Below are 20952 nucleotides of genomic sequence, written 5' to 3'. Positions count from 1 at the left end.
CCAGCCCCGCCGCCAAGAGCGGCCGCTCGCGCTGAGGGCTCTGGCTGCAGCGCCCCCTGGCGGCCCGCCGCCGTCACGGCCCGCCCTGCGCTGCCGAGCTCGGCCAGCCGCAAGGGGGCCTTTGCCCTCAGGGCCCCGCGGGGACGCGCCCTGGTGCGGAGCCCCGCAGCTGCGGAGGGCGCCGGGCAGTGCCCTTGGGAGACAGCGGGCGGCGACCGTGCGGGGCGGCTCTGCCCCCCTCAGAGACATCCCCCCGCCAACGGCGCCATCTGATCCCAGTGCCTCCTGCCGGCAAACACACGGGAAGTTGGGAGACGTGAGCAGAGGTCCAGGTTTCACAGGGGGATGCAGTGACAGGACAGGGGGAATGGCTTTAAACGGAAAGAGGGGAGATTTAGGTTAGATACAAGGAAGAAATTCTTTCCTGTGAGGGTGTTGAGACACTGGCACAGGTGCCCAGAGAAGCTGTGGCTGCCCCATCCTTGGCAGTCTTCAAGGCCAGGTTGGACGGGGCATGGAGCAACCTGGTCTAGTGGAAGATGTCCCTGCCCGTGGCAGGGGTTGGACCTGGATGAAGTTTAAGGTCTCTTCCAACCCAGACCATTCTATGATTCTATGAAATTCAGTGTGGCCGAATAATGTTGTTTGTAAGCAGCGAAATAAATCTCTTCGCTGCCAGAGGCTGGCAAGCATGGCCCCCACCCCAGCTCACCGATCCCATTGCTGTGAGGCTGCGGCTGATGCCACACCTGCTCCATCTGCCTGGCTGTTGGGAGTGCTTCCAGCAGAAAGCACCAAACACTCACTGGCACAGATCTGTGTTTTGTGACACCAAGTCTTTTCCCTACACCCAAATCTCCAGCTAAGACATCACTTTTCCTGCCAGTTCACACAAGTTTTCAATTTAGTAAGAAAAGTTTGGGTTTAGGTACTTTTTAGGAGGGATTTGGAAACTTTCAGGATTTATATAGGGAAAAAAAGAATTTTCTATTAAAATGTTTAGCCTCCATCTAAAATATGTCTTGGAAAGCATTCCAAGGAGCTTTTTCTTACAGGTTAGGAAACCTGCAAGGTGATGCCATCCAATTTACCTGCCCTGTTGCATGTCACCTGGGTGGACAGCCCTACTGCCTGCCGCTGGGGATGACAGTGCTCCCACATCTCTTCTAGGTAGTCGGTGAGGGACATGGTCTGAAGATCAATTCACGTTATAGGGGATAGGGATCCTGAGGTGTTAGAAAAGCTGTAATAAAACAATAAAGTAATCTGTACACTATAGAAGTTTTGATAATGCTGACTAAATATGGTCTGCAGCTGTATTAATTAATTAGGTTAGCCATATTAAAAACTTTCCTTAATTGAACAGTAAAAAGGAGGTACTGAATAATTTCCTGTGTTGACAAAATTTCCAGCTTCTGAATGCTTAAATTAGTTCATAATTTTCTTTGCTGTTATTATATATTGTGTGCTCTATGCTATGTTTAAGTATATAATAAAAAAAAAAACCAGCGTGACCAGCAGGTTGAAGGAGGTGATCCTGCCCCTCTACTCTGCCCTCGCGAGACCTCACTTGGAGTATTGTGTGCAGTTCTGGTGTCCTCAACATAAAAAGGATGTGGAACTGTTGGAGCAAGTCCAGAGGAGGCCACGAGGATGATCACGGGGCTGGAGCAGCTACTGTATGAAGACAGGCTGAGAAAGTTGGGGCTGTTCAGCCTGGAGAAGGCTGCATGGAGACCTCATAGCAGCCTTCCTGTATCTGAAGGGGGCCTATAAGGATGCTGGGGAGGGACTCTTCATTAGGGACTGTAGTGATAGGACAGGGTGTAATGAATTAAAACTTAAATAGGGGAAGTTCAGGTTAGATATAAGGAAGAAGCTCTTTACTGTAAGGGTGGTGAGGCACTGGTGAGGCTGCCCAAAGAAGTGGTAAATGCTCCATCCCTGGCAGTGTTCAAGGCCAGGTTGGGCAGAACCTTGGGTGACATGGTCTAGTGTGAAGGTGGAACTAGAGGATCATAAAGTTCTCTCCAACCCAAACCATTCTATACTTCTATGCTTCTATTAATTGCAAATATGCATGCAGTTATACAGTTGTATGTATACCACATAATTATGCAGTATGGATCTAATTGCATTAGGTACTGTCCATTGTGTATGTATTTGACAATAGTGCTAAAGCTACAAGGCCTCCACCAGGGTTAGAAAACGTGCATTGTGTATTTGTGCACTGGCCACTCCACAGCCTGCTTGTTATGTTACAGGTATGTAACTACTAGAGAAACTGAGATACAGGTGAACATTTGATAGACTATGATACAGAGGCAGTCATTTCTGGAAGCCACTACACTATGAACTGATTTATCCTTCTTTTCCTAAACCCTTTAAAAATGTGATTATTTCAAATTATTTGAGACCTTTTGTTCTTTTCAATTCTTCTGCATCCACTCATTTTTTGATATATGCTTGCTGTTAATGCCACAATTCAGTGATTTTTTTAAAACTTCTTTTGAGAAATAGACATCATTCATCCAGAAAGTAAACTAACTGTAGAGAACTTCATCTCAGTTCCCTTTAATGCAAAGCTGAGAGTGCGAAAGCACAACACACATTATCAGAACGTTATAATTGCAGATTTTGCTTAGCCAGCATTTAAACTCAAAGAAGTTGGGCCATGTTTTAAAGTGCTGTTTAGAAATGATGGATTTACCTATACTTGCACTTTCCACACAAACCTACCAAATGTAAGAATACACAGGACGCAGCAGTACCTGAGCACCTTTCATGGTCTTATCTAAGTATCCTTAAGCACCCAGTAGCACTGCTGTAACATTTGTGCAGTCGGCCTGGAAGTGTCACCAATGGAAGTACTGAGTATGTGAGTTTTTACATCCTGCCCAAATATGCTCTTGTGCAGCATCTGTGAGTAGTGCTAGCCAAGGAATAAGGTACTTGAGCACCTGAGAAGCAGTGAGACAAGGAAACAGTGGTACTTTTTACTGACATTAAAAGTAATGTGCATTTTACATGGCTTTGCATGACTCTAATATTTGCTGAAGATCTGTGCATTAGTTTTCTGGGAAGACATCCATGAGCCTCAAGGTTTTGTAATATTTTAGCACCGCTTCAGGGTGCTTTGACAGTACACAGTGTTACATAATCTTGTTTTATTTGCTTTGATTCTATTGCAAATGGATTATTACCAAATTGTGATGGTAATGAAGATATATATGTTATGTATAGCATATTACATATATTATATGGTACTACATTGGCCCACATTTTATATCCTTTGCATGGATTTTAAAAGGCAGAGTGTACATTTAATCCCAGAGCTGTCTGTGGGTTCAAAGTGATTTGCAAGAGACAGCTCATTCAGAATTGGATGATCAGTGAAATTAATGCCATGCATAATATCCTGGTTGTCTTGGAGTGAACTGATTCAGGGCGCAAATCTGTTGGCTTTGAATGAGTTGCCTCAGACAGAAATATGTGCTGCTATCTTCTTAATGCAAATGAAACACCTGGTGCAAATAAGATGTGTTTAGTTTATTCTAATCTTCACTTTGTCCATGATGGAAAAATCATGTGATAGTTGATTAGTCAGTTTCAGACTGCTCTCCAATCAAACTAGATATACTCAATAGGGTTACCAACACTAAAGTCTCTTTTATTTACTGCCCTGGGCAGTCATGATGATCGCATGCACAAACCATGCCATGACTCATTAAAGACAACCAATTTAAAAGGGTGAGGACACACAGACATCTACCTGTAGTTAAAGAAAGAAGCACTGTCAGTGACCAAACTTTGCACACAAAACTTTTGTGTTTATTTCTGTTTCAACAAGAAAGCAAACATCTAAATTTCTGGTGTTTACTGTCTGGGCTTCATGTCACCCTCACTTCAAGTCACAATCGCATTCTGGAGACATTGCCTCTGTATGGGAGTGAAAATTACAGTAACTTCACTTAAAGTTGTTTAAAGTTTTGGTATCTTAGCATCACCAGATCCGCCTATCCTGTGCATCTGAGGATGACCTGTTTGTTCTTACGCCAACATTGTCCTTTAGCTTAAAGAACTTCTCTCTCCCCAGTGTTTATTATTCTCTGATGTATTTTTAGAGAACAGTCCTATTCCCTCACAGTTTCCTAGCTGGAAAACTGCACTTTTTGCCCTGAATTCCACTGAGGGGTGGTGCAGGGCAACAGTTTGCAGGCAGAACTTGCAGGAGAGTTTTTGCTGAGACCAAATTCCTCCTGGGACACGGAGAAGCACATGGCATGCATTAGGCAAAATGTGTCCATTGTTCCATGCCCAGGCACAGAGCTGCAGAGAACTGCTGCGACGAATTACATCTGATCTAATTTTTCCTGTTCTAGCCTTTTTTTGACAGCTAGAAATTTACTGTTCCATTCACTCTGTGTACTCATGAAGCTATAGCTGGTCTGCAAAGCATGGTAGAGTGAAAGAGTCTACAACATGAAAAATGAGTGTTCTGCTTTTCTGACACTTGTTCACATGTGCAGTAAGTCTTATCTCTTGTTTGTTTTAAAAGTTTCTCTGAGAGTCAGACTCTCTTTTCCACAGAGAACTGGGCAGAGGAAAATCCCAAGAAAATGAACAGTGTTACTGTGGATGTCAATAGTCTGACTGACCGGAATTGAGACTTACATCTTCTAAACTTATGTCCTGGCATAGCTTGCTCTTTTAATGCATGTAACACTGGGTGTATGCCAGGGAAATGAGAAAAATGATCTGCACAGAGGAGGCTTTCCCCCCTGAATAATAATCAGTAATTACTTAAAAATAGCCAATTAATATAAGTTATGACTAAATAGCTTGAGTGTTTGCTCAGCTTTGAAAACCAAAACATACGATTCTCCAAAGTGCTGCAGAGCAGTGCCAGCCCTGCAAGGTTTTTATTACTAGGATTATGACTGAAATATTTTCCAGAATTCCTCTTTTCAGTTTTAGTACCTTAATACTTAGCAACTACCACTAACATTTTAAACTATCGCCTTGCTCACTGTCAGACCTTGGTGCCAAATATGAATTCTGGCAGTCCCTTCCTGCCACACAGGGGAGAAGGTGAAAGGGGAGGAAGCCTGCAGTGTAGATTTAGTGCCAGCAAAACTTCAGGTACAGCAAACTTCATCTTCTGCAGCTGTCCCACTGAATCAACCAGCCCTTGGGAAGCTGCTGAAGTTGGGGAGTCAATAGCCTGAGAAGCTGTGCTGACTCCAGGTCCTTGGTGCTTTCCTTCATCCCACAGGTCCCATAACAATGATGGAAATTTCTGTAGGGTCTTAAGGCCTCTGGCAATGGTTGGTCTCATGGCTCCCCTGGGGCTGGGTAGGGATGGAAGAAATCATCTGTGTCTTCCTTTTTGTCCTTATCTTTTTCATTCATTTCCCTGGTGACTGAGTTTATTGCTACTGGAGGCTCAGTTTGTCCCTCCACAATTTTCATGGAGCAGGAAAAATCAGTTTGCACATAGGCGGATTTGAAGCCACAGCAATAAGGCATCACAGCAATTGGACTATAGCTGAAACTTCATCTTGTTTACCTAAGCATTGATTTCATTCATACTACACAGAATTTCTTTTTGTTACTTCTACGTTTCTGTAGAAGCTCTTTAGGTGCAATTAGGCCTTTAGCAGCCTGTGAAGGCAGTCAGGATTATTCTTAGTTTGAGTTGCCTGGGAGGCTGCTGAAAGTTGATGTCAGCTGGTTTACAGCATTGCTGCCATGGAGTAGTCTCTCAGCAGGTTACATACGGACTGTCCATACCTGTGTAGCTCAGGCCCAGCATAAAACGTGACTTTCTCAGAGAAATGAGTGAATGAAATATCAAATCCATTCTAGCAGATTGGGACTGGGATTTTAGATTCCTCAGTTTGAGTTTAAAAGAAGATTTACCTACCCTTACATAAAGAGCTTGCTGCTCCCCATTCCTGCTGGCCTCTGTGAGCGAAGGGCAGTCATGGGAAGAGATGTCATGCAAGTGCTGTGGTGGTGTTTGCTTCCAAACAACTGTTCCTGTTTCCCCAGGGGCAAAAAGCCCACAGAGCATATATTATATTTTGGAGGATTTGTGCTATCAAGTTCTTTTCCTGGATTCATTTTAGCTGTGTTTGCTGGTCTACTGGTTGCTTATGGAAGCAGCAACTCCATGAAGAAAAACAATTGCTCTATGGAGTCCTGTGTCTTCAGAGCTGGCTCTTCCATGTTAGAAGTGCTGCTTAGCAAAGACTTTTTGGGTTTGCAGAACCAACTTAGTTTTCTTCACACATAGGCTACACTCCCACTAATGAAGTATTACGCAAGGCAAATTGTCTTCAAGAACCTGTACAACTCCATAGTCTTTATATTATGCTCAACTGGCACATCCTTAATCACATTACTTTCATTGGCTTTGCACGTGCAATGAAAAGCAATAAACAATCCTGCTGTACTCAAAAGTAAAATTCAGCTTTTCCATAGCTGTATTCACTTCGTAGGGAAGAAAATAGTGCAGAGTAAAATGACTACATATGTAGTGGTTGTTTTTCAGAGGAGAGGCTCATGATATGTAACACTAAACCCAGACACAGAATTACTACTAGCAATGACCTGGAAAGCAAGTACATATGATTCAGTCTTTTTTTCTTTTTTTTTTTAATTTTTTCCCTCAGAGGATCAGGCAGATGATTTTTTTATTGAATTGTTCTAATTTTAAGCACATTCAATGATACCATTATTATCCTTAAGAAACTCAGGCATTATAGGTACTACTGCATACAGTTGTGTGCTACAGCAAAGGATCATTCCACAGCTAAGGCCTAGAGTGAAGGATCATTATGCAAATACTTGGAGTTTATTCCTTCTTTTTTTCTTTCATATCTGTTTATTTTGTTTGCACTCCTACCCATCAGGGCTCTTAGACAGATCTATGTTTTACAGATTCCTCTTTTAGAATTTTCATTTCATTCATTTTTTTAAGAAGATTGTCTTTGGACTCTGAGAAATGAGCAATGTAAATGTTCGCTAATGACAACTGTGTGGTGGTATTTAATGATTTCTTATACAATCCAGCATGTTTGTGGTATGGTTCCATGCTCATGTACAGAATAAACCCTCAGCCTTCCTTCTTTCTCTCCTAGGCTGAATAAAGGCTGCTCAGATTGCTGTGCCAGCTCAGGTGAAAGGCAAGGCTTGGAGGAGCTGATGGCATGTGCTTTGATCTACAGATGGATGTTAATGATGTCAAAAGACGAAATGAAGCATGTATTCTATAAGGCACACTGAGACTGAACTACCTGTGAGCATCATGCATCACCTATCTTTGCTTTAAGATAGGCAACTTGGGTACTAACACCCTGGCTGTGGCAGAAGGGATCTCAGAAGAGAGCAGTTGCAGTGTACCTGCATGATCAGTCAAACCTGGATTATTTTCTGTGAGCACAGGACAGTCACCAGCTTGACGCGTAAATCTATGCCATACTAAAGGTAGAAATGAATAGTACGAACATATGGTCCACCCAGTCTAATGGAAGGTGTCCCTGCCCATAGCACAGGGTTGGAATTAGCTGATCTTTAAGGTCCCTTCCAACCCAAACCATTCTATGATTCTGTGATAGGCTCCTCAAGTTTTTATCTTGGTTCTGCTTCTTGTACAGGACAGATGCAATTATAAGCAAGCCAGACTTTCTTCATGTGCAAATATTATCTTAATGTGTAAATATTTAAATGAGTAGAGGAAGATATTTATTCTTATCAAACTAAAAATAAACATTTTAGGAGTCCAAACCAGTACTTAATATCCATTTGTCAGGCCTATGAATCCAAATACAAACTGTTTACTATTTCAACAGGCTTTTCCTTTTTCTAACTGGGATTTACCAAACTTTAATTTGCAAAGCTGTGGTGTTTTCTTAATAAATAATTTCTACTTATTGATTCGACTGCCTGAAGAGGTTTCTCTAACTTCTGTGTTTTCTGGAAATTTCATTCTGGTATCAGTATTTGCCCTTCATTGAGTTAAAAAAGAATATACATGCACTGAAATATAATCCATTCTACAGCCTATTTGAGCTGTTACTTATATATTGTACTGCAAAGTATCTGAGAACAAAATGATATATTTTATCAAACCATCTATCAGATATTTCTATTAACTGCAAGTGTGTACTGAAAAGGTACAGTAATGGTTTAATATATCATGAAGACAGACAATGTTTGAATATACATGTTAATCTACATTTTTATGAATTACAAATAAGACAACTATATGTACAACGAACTTGTCTTCTAGTTGCATTGACAATACCAGTTCCTTACACAGTTGAATCTGGTTAAAAGCTCTGTTTCCAGTGTAATAAATGTGACACTGTAGGTACAACATTGACAGCAGAGATGATTAAGGCCCTGTTCTGGTGACTGTTTATTTCTCTGTGTGTACCTCCCCTCCATTCCCCTCTTCTCCCAGTCCCTTCCCACTCAACACACCAGATTTTGTTTTCATACAAAATGAAAAGCTCATTGGTTCCATAGTATTCAGGAAGAAAAGTTTAAGATAAAATATTTTAACCTGAAAGTACTGAAATGTGTAATGAAATGCAGGTTCACAGTAATAGCAATACCTGATACTTACAAAGCTGTTTTAATATTTTTGATTTTTTTTTTTTTTTGGTGTGGCAGAGGAAATTAATATCCACATCCCAGGATGCTAAACACTCTACAACAGGTTGCACACAGAGAAAAGAGTCCAGACTGAAGATCATACAGTCAGATTAGGTTTTAGCAGTCTTTGCGAATTTGGGGAAGAATGATAATCTCTATTTTTGAGATTCAGAAAAAGGTGAGGCACAAAAAGTACAAATGCCTTGCTCAGAAACACACAGTGAAGCAGTGGCAGACTTTAGGGCTGTTGACTCCCCAGCCACCAATTTATTTGTTGACCCATTTTGTCCTCTTGTCAACTAAGAGAAGATCTTGAGATATGCAACATCAGCCTAGCATCATAGGGGGAATCAGCACACAGCCTGATTCTGCACTACCTTTGGCATCTGTAGTCACGTTTACATTGTAAATAGGGCCTAAAATGCCCTCAAATCAAAACTGAGTTGGTGTAAATGACTAATATATGTAGTTTAATAGAGAATCAGGCTCACAGCTGTTGCTTTGTCACATGATGAGACTAGAATTAACTGAATTAAGGCTGACTCCTGTTTATATTAAGGCCTTTGAATCCTTCTATGACAGTGTTAACTGTGCCTCAGTACAAGTGAGACTCAGGCTAGAGGTAATTAACTTTTCAGTTCCCTTTGAAATAAATAATTTTAGTGGTTCTAAATGAATAAAATAACTGGAATAACTATGGAATACTTACAAAAAATATTGTAAAAGTTCCTAAAAGTAACCTCAGGGAAAACCAGTTACATGCTTGTAGGGAAAAAAAAAAAAGAAGAAAAAGTTAGATTAGACAGACTTGTTGCCTGGTATTGAAAATGGAGAATTGTAACATGGTAACACACCTTAGTATGAAGATAACTGGCTTGATGTTTGGTGGCTGTGAGTATGCCCAGATAAACTGTAGATGTTTACCAATTCTGGAGATCAAGTCATCTTGTTACACTACTACAATAAAAGAAATAGACTTATTTGGTATTTAAGTGCTAAACATATAGGGCATAGTTTGCATAAAGCTAGTGTTTGTTATATTCAGAGGAGTAGGAAGATGACCTCACGCCCAATAAAATGCTACATGATCACAGATTTCTCCTATTATTGTTATTAAAAGCTATTATATGTTGCTTTCTCACAATAGAGGTGCTCCTACTTTGCCCACTGTAGCCAAGCATAATCTTAGAAATTTTCTTCTCTCTATTCATAACACTTTTGGTTTTTAAAACCTTCATTTTTGAGACAACAGTTTAACATTTGCTGCCTGAGAATAAACAAGTCCTTGCTCTAGTCAAATTTAAGGCCTGGGTCCCCATTGGTTGCAGCACTTTTGGACTTATTTTTACTTCTTGTTAGAAGTAGATTTATTTTTTAAAGCTAATATGGAATTTGTTTGTGTAAATTAACATAAGCCCTTAGGCATCAGTGTGGCTGTGATAACTGCCCAGCTGAGAGTCCGGCCACCTCCAGCTGAGAGTCCAGTCCAGTGGCTGGGAAATCTGTTCTGTGCATGAGTCACACAAGAGTTGGATCATATGTAATGTTACATCTAGTTTCATTGGCAATTGAGAAAATATTTCATAACAAATTTCATTGCATCTATTCCCCATTTTCATATACAAAAAGTCATCTTTTCTGAAACATTCTTCTTTAGTAAGGCTCGTATTCATAGTCATATCAAAAGTGTTTGCTGTTGGAGCAGTCTTCCAGTTTGCTTTCTTTAGAGTTACCTTTATTATGAAATTCTACAGCATTCTAAACTTCAATGGTCATTAGCAACCCTGCACTTGAGTAAAGAATCACATTTAAAAAGTATAAGGTACAGTATTTTTTTGTTCAAAACTAAGGCAGGATGAACAAAAGTAATGAGCTCCTCTGATCCTCACCTAGCAAGCTTTGATTTTAAACAGTATTCAAAATACAAAGCCCAGGCAAGGATGCTGTCATGATGATTATTGCACTTCTCAGTGTCTTGCTGTAGGATTAGTTTTTCCTTTAGTAAGATATAATTTCTTTTCCTGAAGACCACACGAAGTTATTATACTCTGAAAAGAAAGCAAGCACTTAAAGTTTTATGAAATGATGATCTAGTCAGACGGATTAAAAAAAAACAGATTACCATTCTATGATTCAGCTATGTCATGATCTAATATTGTTTCAAAATTATTATTCTGTTATTTAGGTTAGCATCATTTTCTGAACACGTGACGTGCTCCTTGGCATGCTACAGATTCAGCAGATACACTGTCTTCTGGGCTTTACAGCTTCTTCTGATGAATGCACAACATTTGGAACAAAGCCGCTCTTGACACCTTCCCATCCATCTTGTATTGAGATTTCTCCTTTTTTTACAAGTTCGTAGATGTCTCGTGTAAGAATTGTAAAGGATTCTTCAACATTCGTGGCATCTTTTGCTGAAGTTTCTATATATTTCATACCACAGTCAGATGACAGTTTTTCAGCTTCTTCTCTTGTAACCTCACGCTGTGACACTAAGTCACATTTATGTCCTACTAACAGGAACACAATCTGAAAGGGCTGCACATGCATTTTTGCTTCTTCCAGCCAGTCTTTCACGTGCTCAAAAGATCGTCGATTTGTGATGTCGAACACTAATAGGCCACCCACTGAATTGCGGTAATAAGAGCGTGTTATCGATCTGTGAAGAAAAAAAAAGTGAAAATTGATTTACATTTTCACTTTATTCATAAATGGATCACTTTTCCAAATGGCAATGTGGTTTTATCTACTATAAGTTTTATGAATACCTTTGCTTTTTTAAAACTACTTTGACTTTATTAATTTACCTTCTACACACAAAATGTTCCTTTTTCATTTTGTTTGTACATTCAAAAGTCACTTTCTAAATGTTCTTGAAGCCAACCCCTCTAGTGCAAATTCTGAATGCTGAATTATTCTGCAAAGTACTCTGCATTAGCAAACTGCGGCATATGTTCACAGAATAAAATATATATTTGTCAAATACTTGTTGGTGTTGAAGTCTGAGTCCTTCAGTTCTATACAAATGTGTACTTTGCTTTGTTATAATCAGTTATTTCAAACCAAAATATGGAGGCAGATAATGAGAAACCTGGAGCCTAAGCTTGCCAATGTACAAGCATATCCTTTTGCATTCCCTGCAGAAAAATTCTTAGACAGAAAAGCTTGTAAGGATGATCATAATTCTTTGTGCTTGCAGAAATCAACAAATAACAGACTCAGAAAGGAAATTCCCTAAACAAAACTATCCAAGAGGGACAGAGCTGGGCAAATACAAACTACTTACAGCATTGGCAAGGAACACTTCTACCTCTAGAATCAATCTCACACAGAGGTCCAAGAGCCCTTTATAACTGCAGTTACTCTTTTTTTGGCATGAGAATTCCAGGACTGGCAACAGGTATTTTCTACTTTTGAGCCCTCTGTATTTCAGAGCATCCACTGGAAGGAATTTTGGAAGAGTTGAAAAGATTTTTAATATGCTCTAGACAAAGTGATTCTTAGAATGGAGATAGAGAGAGATACAGGGACTAAAAAATTACTCTACCGTGAGAAGAGGCATTTTAAAGGAAGTGACAGCCTACCAACAAATGGACACAAGCACTCACTACTAGCACAGATAGCCAGTGTATCCATAAGTATTCAAGACCAGGTTGGACGAGGCCTTGGGTGATATGGTTTAGAGGGAGGTGTCCCTGCCCATGGCAGGGAGGTTGGAACTTGATGATCTTAAGGTCCTTTCCAACCCTAACTATTCTATGATTCTATGATTCTCCAGTGGAAATGATATGCACAGTCTCTATTACAGTCATTATTTGAAATTCTAATTTAGCCAATTTAGCATTTCATCTTATGATTATGAAGAAGATGCAGGCTCAAAATTTTTTTTTTGATGAATTGTACACAGTAACATACTTTTCCATGGCAGTAGCTCCTTCTGATTTATAGTTCATCATGCTTCATATAGTGTTTTATAACAGTTTCAACACAGAAATATAATTAGGAGTAGTCATCATATTACAGATAGGTAAGTGGACAGCTGGATAAGCCTTAGGTTTCTTGGCATATATAAATTCATCTAGCCACAGCAAACAACATTTGAAATGGTTTTATTTAGATAACAGGAGGGGTTGTTTGTACTAATGTTTAGAAAGATGTTTTTTACATTCCCAGCAATAAAGTCCATGGAGTGTTTCTCTGAACAGTCTGAAAGTGAAGATAACAGGATCTTACCCTCAGATTAATCCAAGTAGCCTGGATATGAAAAATGACACATGGTTTTGAAAAATTATTTAAGACCATAAATAAGGGGTGTCACATTTTGTGAAGTATTAAATAAAGCTGCCATAAATATCTGCTTTGGGTTTTCTTAAGCATTTTTTCCTGTAGGGCAGCTGCAAACATAACTGAGTACATTAAAATAATTCAAGTGGTTCTAGAAAGAGTGGAAGTGGGTGACAAAAATGGGATTCAATTTGGACAAGTGGAAGCTAATACAACTGATTTGCATTAAAAAAATAATCCTGAAAACAATTATGCCAAAGAAATGCATTATCCAGGGAAGAAAGTAGGTTAATATTGAAAATGCAGTCCATCGTTTACCAAGCATATCTATCTAGAATAATGTTATATCATGTATCTATGAACTGAAGTACTGAAAAACAGCACTCCGTGTGTTGCTGGGTGCTAATACACAGCAGTCAGTAGCCTCACCTGCTGTAACTCACTTCTGCAGAGATATGCTAATTTACACTAACTTACAATCTAAGTCATTATATTGCCTGTAACAGAGATGATTAAAAAGTATTTGTAATTTCAGGTTGTACATCACAAAAACTGGATGAATATATGTAAGAGACAGCAGTTTTTCCTTCTGTGGTTTTGGCATGTATAATTTGAACCCAGTTTTCTCATTACCAAAAAAAGAAGCTTGATAAACTAGAGAGGCCTTAGAAAACAGTAAGAAAAGAAAACCAGCAAAACATACAAGTTTTAAAGAAACCTACGATACCTATGATACCAGTTATGTGATTGTCTAATATGAGAAAAGAATCATAGAATCATTTAGGTTAGGAAAGACCTTTTAAGATCATCAAATCCAGCTGTTAACCCAGCACTGCCAAGTCCACCACTAAACCATGTCCCTTAAGCACCACCTACACATCTTTTAAATATCTTCAGGGATTCTGACTCAACCACTTCCCTGGGCAGCCTGTTCCAATGCTTGACAACCCTTCTGGAGAAGAATTTTTCCCTAATATCCAATTTAAACCTCTCCTGGCACAACTTGAGGCCATTTCCTCTCATATTATCACTTGTTATTTGGGAAAAGGGATTGACACCCACCTTGCTACAACCTCTTTTCAGGTAGTTGTAGGCAGCTATAAGGTCTCCCGAGTCTTCTCTTCTCCAGGCTAAATAACCACAGTTCCCTCAGCCATTCCTCATCAGACTTGTTCTCCAGACCCTTCACCAGCTCCATTGCCTTTCTCTGGTCCCGCTCCAGCACCTCAATGTCTCTCTTGTCCTGAGTGGCCCAGAACTGAAAACAGGATTCGAGGTGTGGCCTCACCAGTGCTGAGCACGGGGGGGATGATCACTGCCCTGGACCTGCTGGACACACTATTTCTGATACAAGCCAGGATGCTGTTGGTTTTCACTTGGGAACAAGCTGGCTCATGTGCAGCTGCTGTTCACTAACACCTCCAGGTGCTTTCCCACCAAGCAGCTTTCTAGCCACTCTTCCCCAAGCCTGTAGCATTGCATGGGGATGTTGTGAACCAAATGCACAACCTGGCACTCTGCCTTGCTGAACCTTATACCATTGGCCACAGCCCATCGATCCAGCCTGTCCAGATCCCTGTGGATGATATTTATTAAAATATGATTGAAAAATATGTCAACAGTTTTATTGCTAAAAAATAATAAAATATATTTTTAAAAGAACATATTCCTGACAAATAAGACAAAATTTTGAAGCAGAAAATTTTGCCCATCAACTGGGAAAAACATCTGGGCCTGTGAATGTGGTGGTTGCTAAAGATTATAGGGCTTTTAAGTGTCTTCCACAAGGCATAACTGTAACACCAACACCTAAAGTTTTGCCCCACTCAGTTGCATATCTAACCTCAGTGCCTGAACAAGTTCCGCTGGGACCTGAGCACTGTGCCCTGTGCAGGCTGCGAGCTGCTCACCAGGGACAGCCCTGCCTTCCCTCTTAGCTCAGCTGAAAACAAACCACTGCTCCAGGTGAGTGCCTGGAAGGGTTCTGCCTGAGAGGGCTTCCCAAGAGCATGTCAGCACGCTCAGATGGGTTCAAGCTCCTCACAAAATGCAGAACTTTCTCTTAGCACAGTGGAGGTACCTATCTTTCTAATCTATACACAGATTCCTTGTACGCTACTTCACAAGGCACAAGTCAGTGTTCATGGAGCCCATGGTACAAGAGGTTGCTTGAGGGGTTTTGCTCAGAAGACGTAAAGCTTTATAGACTTTACAGGCATATGTCTTCACTGCAAAGCTTGATGATAAGAGTGCATGGTGGCCAACGGGAGATAAAGGCTAACTAGCTGTAAAAGGCTCATCATGCAACAGCTGGTAAACTTATAGTTCTCCTGAGGAAAGATGTTATGAATAGAGAGTTTATCACTATTCCATGGAAGACTGAACAATTCCTGAACAAGAGACTGGCTGAACTCTAGCAAATAGACAAAATGCATCAATTTCCAGAAGTCCCTCAAGTGAAAGTAGAAGATAACAAATTCAAACATCCTGTCATAGACAAGATATCCAAGCATGGACCATACACAAAATCTGATTGGCCTTTCTTGTGTTCTTTCACAAGCAGGGAATCTACTTGCATTTTCATACACACTTTGGAAGTGTTGCAAGATCGGACTCTAAAAGTAAAATTAAGCATTTAATTCCTTTACTGTTGTCCCTTTTTGAACAGAAGGAAAACAATCCTAGGGTCCTGCAAGGTTTTCAAGTCAGGATGAGGAACTGGTGACGGGTCAGGTTTGATGTAGTCCAACATATTCATAAAGGATATTTAAATTTCCACTTATAAATCATCCCCATGCAGATCCTAAATTCCTGTGAAACAATGGCTTCTTCTGTAACCTTTGATTCAGGTCATTACTGTTGTTAGGCTAGCGTTATGGAAGGGAATGTGTTACTTGCAGCAGCATGATTTATTTTCTGTGGGGAAGGAGGAAGAGAGAAGTACTTCCTTTAAAGAGGGAAAACATTAAGTTAGGGAAAGGGTGGGATTGGGGTGAAGAAGTAATGGTCAGAGAGCAGCCTTTCTTCTAAAACTGGGGAGACAGCAATGAAGCCTGCCATCTCCTTCCAAGAAACTGTTCAGAGGAGGTGCTGGCTGGAAGTGAGAAGCAGAACTTTGTTCAGATTTAGAACCTGGCAAACCTGTCCATGACCTGGAATGAAAGGGGGACTGAGCTATGAAATCCATCCCTGCACCTGTCTTTATTCACACCTCTGCCTAAACTTTTGGTTTTCTTCTATTCCTTTGTGCCCAGTACTTTCTTGCTGCCTCCTCTCTCAGCCACTCTTTCACAGAAGACCCTGAACTATAGCTAATGGAAGTGCCCAAACCAGTGTATCTGCCTGGGCCTTTGTTTAAGGTGCACACTGTATTTCAGGAGGGAGTTTGCCTACTTCCCATTGCTACACTAAATGAAGGGAAACAATCCTCCTACTTAATAGAGGTGACTGTAAACAGAGGCCTACAGTGCCTGTGCAGCTCCTCTTCTCAGCTGTCCTGAGAGCAACTGATGATGGGTGTGCTACAGCCTCCAGCATGTCCACACTAAATATGTGAACTATTATACATCATTGACTGAAAATCACAAACACTGACGTAAGCATTATTGAAAAGGTAATTCTTATCTTCTCTGCTACTCCACATAAATAGAGATTACAAATCTCCTTACCTGAGATATTGTTAAGTATGGACTGTCCCAGCATCCTTAAGACCATCTTAAGTTTTTATTTTCAGCAAGGATACTTGTATAAATAACATTTTTGCTCATTTCATATAATGCTTGGCACTTGTAATAAATGAAAGGTAAATACAGATAAAGGGTTGGAAAAAATCATATTTTCCCTATGACAACATGCTAAAAAGGTAAGACCGCACCAAGTATTAAGAGGGTACAACAACACTTTGATATTGAATGCTGTGAGGTTCCTCCAGATGGTTCTATATTTGAAATTGCTGGAGGTGAGACTGGTCCTTAAGAAGTTGTACTTTATGATGTGCAGTAATGATACTTAGAACGTTCTTCCAAAGGACAGCTTTGAAGTCTCTACCTTTAATTGGGAATATTTGTTAAATGCAGATCTTAAATTCTTTTGTAAATTATGGCTTTCCATGCAGAGTACGTGTTGGTTCCACTAATTAATTCTGCCTAAACTACCATTATGGAAGGGGAAAATACTGTCTAGGACAGAAGTCATCCTTTTAGCTTAATGTCAGGTTCAAGATGTAAGACCCTAATGAATACTCTCAAGAAAAGCCTTAGTGATGGCCACTGAACAACTGTTTCTGAAAATGAAGGTGTACTAATCACATCAGCCTGTGGCTTGAGGGTGACTTTAAACCAGTCACAGTGTTTCTTTCTTGATATGACCTTGCTGATCTTTACCAGATGAATCAAACTTTCACTAAAAGCTTTATCTAATTTTGAAGACTTATTTTTGTACTATGACTAAAGACTACATCATAATGGTAACAATTTTGATAATACATGTTGCTTACTCCAAAAGAATAAGGACAGTGTTTTACTTTCAAGCCATGTTTTAGAACGGAACATACCCAATATCACAGTCTACTATTAGTTAATATAATTGAGGCATCCCCACAATATTTTTTCCCTGTGTTCTTGAAATGAGCTCTCAGTCTTAGCATCACTACCAAGCACTTCATAGCCTTTGGAGAGTTTTATAATTTAAATATATTGTTGAATTTAAATACAGGAAAATAAACAAACAAATAAATCACAGCAAAGTAGAAAATGTGGAACACAGCCAAAGCAGTAGATTGCTCTCAATGACAGCTAACCACAAGACAGAAAGAAACATAGGGTATCCCCCTCATTTACCTTAGCCTGCATTGCTGACCTAAGTCTGCACTAAGCAAATCTGCAGGTTCTTATTCTAGAAAGGTGTTTGATTAAGTTGTTGATTATGTTGTTGGTGTCCATATGGCACCTCGCCCAATGGGAGATGCTGCTTAGTGATGTCTACCCATACCAAAGTAAATACAGTCATTAACTGCCCTGTCTGGGCTCACAATAAACAAACTGTTCTGCACCAGCATTTGCAGCTTACTCATCCTTCTTGTGGAAGTGGTGAGAATGACCTTGTTTGAGAAGTAACGTAAACAGTATGTGTTAAAGATGATTTCTAAGACCAAACTAAGTTCAACTACAGCACCAGCAATGAACTACACACATGTAAGAATTTTTCCAAAACAATTTCTCCAAGGAAATAAGTGCACTCTTTCAAGAGCATGATGGCAGGTGTGTCACACCTTAATTGTCCCCAGGGAATGTCACTAATGCCTGGAATCAAACGAAGGGAGTTATTATGCAGCCAGTAGCTTGTTCTGGATGCAAGGAACTCCACAGGCAGGTTTAAAGCCAGTTTTTAACTCCTATGAAGTCCCACTGCAAGTAGCAGAGCAGAACAGGGAACAGAACTGCAGTATGCCTGGTGTTCCACAAAATTAGATTACTTCTTGGAATAATTAGCTCTTCCCCAAGATCATCTTTGCTGGTGATCTGTAGTTTTCTCCATTAACAGAGAGGAGAATGTGCAATATTTTAACCTGCGGTGTGTAACTTAGTATAATTTTTATAATTTACTGGACTAAGTGTAAAACAGACTACACAATAAATGCTGATATTTGATACAGCAACTGACAAGAAACTCTAGGCAGAAACACAAACACAATTGTTTAAAACTACTTCTTTCAGTTTGCAGGGTCTGGGTATTAGAAAAAAACACAGATGATTTACCATTTACTAATGGTAAATTTAAAAGCAACTGACTGCATGACTCATCACTGCACATCCCCTGAGCATCCCCAGGTTAAAGGATGGCTATCATTTGATTTTAATTGTATGCAAAACTCTACATTTGAACTCCTTTCGATCAAGTGCCTTGTCATTGGCCACCCCGACTATTTGTCAGCAAATTCAAACTAAAGAGGTCACATGTTCTTAGTTACTTGTTTGTAACTATTTTACTTACATTGCTGGAAAGCACAAGGAGGGTGAAAAATGCTAAGAGCTTGGTATTATCACCGTTCATTACTTTGCTAACCCTTCAGAGGCCTGTCTGCAAAAGCATTCATACAAAAAGACTTACAAAGTTGTGACTCATGCCAGCTCAGGGAAGTTTTTTGTTGTTTCACTGCAATGCTTGTTATTGGAAAACAAAAAGGTTGGAGTGCCCTGGTAAAACAGTGAAATCCCAAATCCCACCTCCTCAGCTGAGTGTGAGAACAGTTGTTCAACAACTGTTGCAACTGAACACAGGGAACACGAAAGAACCAGTTCTGGCCAGTGAGAAGACCTGTTTCAGCCCTCCTGCTAGCACCCAGACAGTGTGTGGGTCAGGTACCACGCATTAGCCTTCCACCTGAGCTCATATCTACAGAACCACAAGCCCAAAATGAAATCCACACACAACTTGCCTCAGGTGACAAGCACCACAGACAGAGCAGAGCCACAAGAGTGGGGGAGTGGTAGTACCAGTTTGCATGTTGGGGAATGACCACGACTCTTTGGAGAGCAGGAAAAGGGTTTGTTTGAGACAGTGAGGAGAAAGGAGAGGATTTAATACTCAGTGCAGCATTTGAGGTAGTTTAGCTATACTATGACAGAGGTGTTAGTGAAGGCTTCTGGCAACCATCAGTGCAGAGCAGGTGCAGAAGGCAGATAAGGCACTAACAATGGTCTGTAGCTGGCTGGGCAGTGGTTTCCAGGCCACGGAGGCTGTGCTGGAAGGGGTAAGAACAGGGAGGTGACCTGCTCTCTCCAGATCACATGGGAGGAAGAGTTAATGGCAGAGGGAAATACTGCAGGGAAGGCCAAGTTCGGAGGTGATGACAAAGTAAGAAATGCAGAGTGAAGCAGGGGCCTCCTGCTGCAAAGAGGGAAGAAAATGTGGAGAAGGGATTGCTACCCTAGGTCCAGGGCTTCAGGGCAGAGATGGGGGAGGGAAGGAGAAACAGGACAAGGCCACTTGTTACCCCCTCGTGTGAGCTGGGAGGGGAAGGGTAGCTGTTCCCTGGTGGGTGTGAAGGGAAAGGGTAGGGAAGGAGGAAGCTCCTGGCTGGGGGTGAGGGGGCACCATCAGGCAGTGAGGCTGGATGGCAGTGGGGTGGTGCAGGGCTTGTTGGGGCACAGCAGCCAGGTGGATGTACTGAGATGTGCCGGGGACAAGGCGAAGTCCTGGGAACAGGAGGTGTGCCGGACGACGAGGATACGGGCCAGGCTGCGGACGGGGTGTGCCTGGGGTCCAGCAGGTTTGGGGGGCGACGGTAGAGGATGGGGGGGGAGGGAGGGGGGAAATCCTGGCTCCTGTACCTGAACCGCTCCTGCCCCGCTGTGTCCCAGAGCTGAAGCTTGACCCTCTTGCCGGGCTCGATCTCCACCAGCCGGGAGAAGAAGTCCACCCCCACGGTGGGGTCGGAGTGCAGCGGCCCCGGGAAGCGGCCCTCGGTAAAGCGGTGCAAAAGGCAGGACTTGCCCACGGTGGAGTCGCCCAGCACGATCAGCCGGAACTGGTAGATCCAAATCGCCGCGTCCATGGCGGCCCCGGCCTGGCCCGGCTCCACCTTGGGGCTCTTCCTGGGGCTCCTGCGCGGCCGGTGCCTGCACCGCGCTCCGACCGCCCCAACGCCCGGCATCGGCGCAGCGGGCGCAGGGGAGCTGCTCCCGCGGGTGCAGGACGGGGCCGCGGGGCCGGCCGCGCCGGGCAGGGCGGTGGCTGGCGGGCGGAGGCCGGGTCCCCCCGCCCCGCTCCTGGGGCTCCCACTGGCGGCCCGGGCGGGGCGGGACGGGCGGTGCCCGCGGGCGCTGTCCCTTCAGCACCGCGCTGCCCCGCTCCCGCCACCGGACCCGGCTGCCCCCGGCGCTCCAGCCGCGGAGTGCGCGGTCTGCCCGCCCCTCACTCCCGCTCTGCGGTGGCGCGGCCAGCCCGGCCCTCTCCCGCGGCGCGGCGGCGGACAGCGAGGTTAGCTCGGCCCCGCATCGC

General features: G+C 42.0%; 1 protein-coding gene and 1 long non-coding RNA gene across 2 annotated transcripts; one reads left to right on the top strand and one right to left on the bottom strand.

Moving 5' to 3' along the window:
• Nucleotides 1–274: 274 nt before the first annotated feature.
• LOC133223628 (uncharacterized) lies at nucleotides 275–7338 on the top strand. The gene is made up of 3 exons (XR_009728643.1): nucleotides 275–398; nucleotides 1056–1177; nucleotides 7146–7338. It is a non-coding gene; the product is annotated as an uncharacterized LOC133223628 (long non-coding RNA).
• Nucleotides 7339–10155: 2817 nt separating this feature from the next.
• On the bottom strand, nucleotides 10156–20605 carry RAB39A (RAB39A, member RAS oncogene family). Its single transcript, XM_061374385.1, has 2 exons — nucleotides 20283–20605; nucleotides 10156–11326 (listed from the first exon to the last, which is right to left on the bottom strand). The coding sequence occupies exons 1-2, from the start codon at nucleotides 20603–20605 to the stop codon at nucleotides 10900–10902; spliced, it is 750 nt and encodes a 249-aa protein (XP_061230369.1). The 3' UTR covers nucleotides 10156–10899.
• Nucleotides 20606–20952: the final 347 nt, after the last annotated feature.

Source organism: Neopsephotus bourkii, unplaced genomic scaffold, assembly GCF_033783945.1.
Source record: "Neopsephotus bourkii isolate Nb327-2 ecotype Australia unplaced genomic scaffold, CSIRO-AGI_Nbou_v1 NB_1638, whole genome shotgun sequence".
Lineage (NCBI taxonomy): Eukaryota > Metazoa > Chordata > Aves > Psittaciformes > Psittacidae > Neopsephotus > Neopsephotus bourkii.
Note: the sequence above shows the minus strand (reverse complement) of the source record. Positions and strands in the feature narration are given on the sequence as shown.

What these genes read in the sequence shown, in the direction of transcription:
- RAB39A (XM_061374385.1), bottom strand. Translation starts at nt 20,605, where the DNA reads ATGCCGGGCGTTGGGGCGGTCGGAGCGCGGTGCAGGCACCGGCCGCGC. An exon ending in GCGGGGCAGGAGCGGTTCAG is followed by an intron (nt 11,327 to 20,282) that starts GTACAGGAGCCA and finishes TTTTCTTCACAG; the next exon opens with ATCGATAACACGCTCTTATT.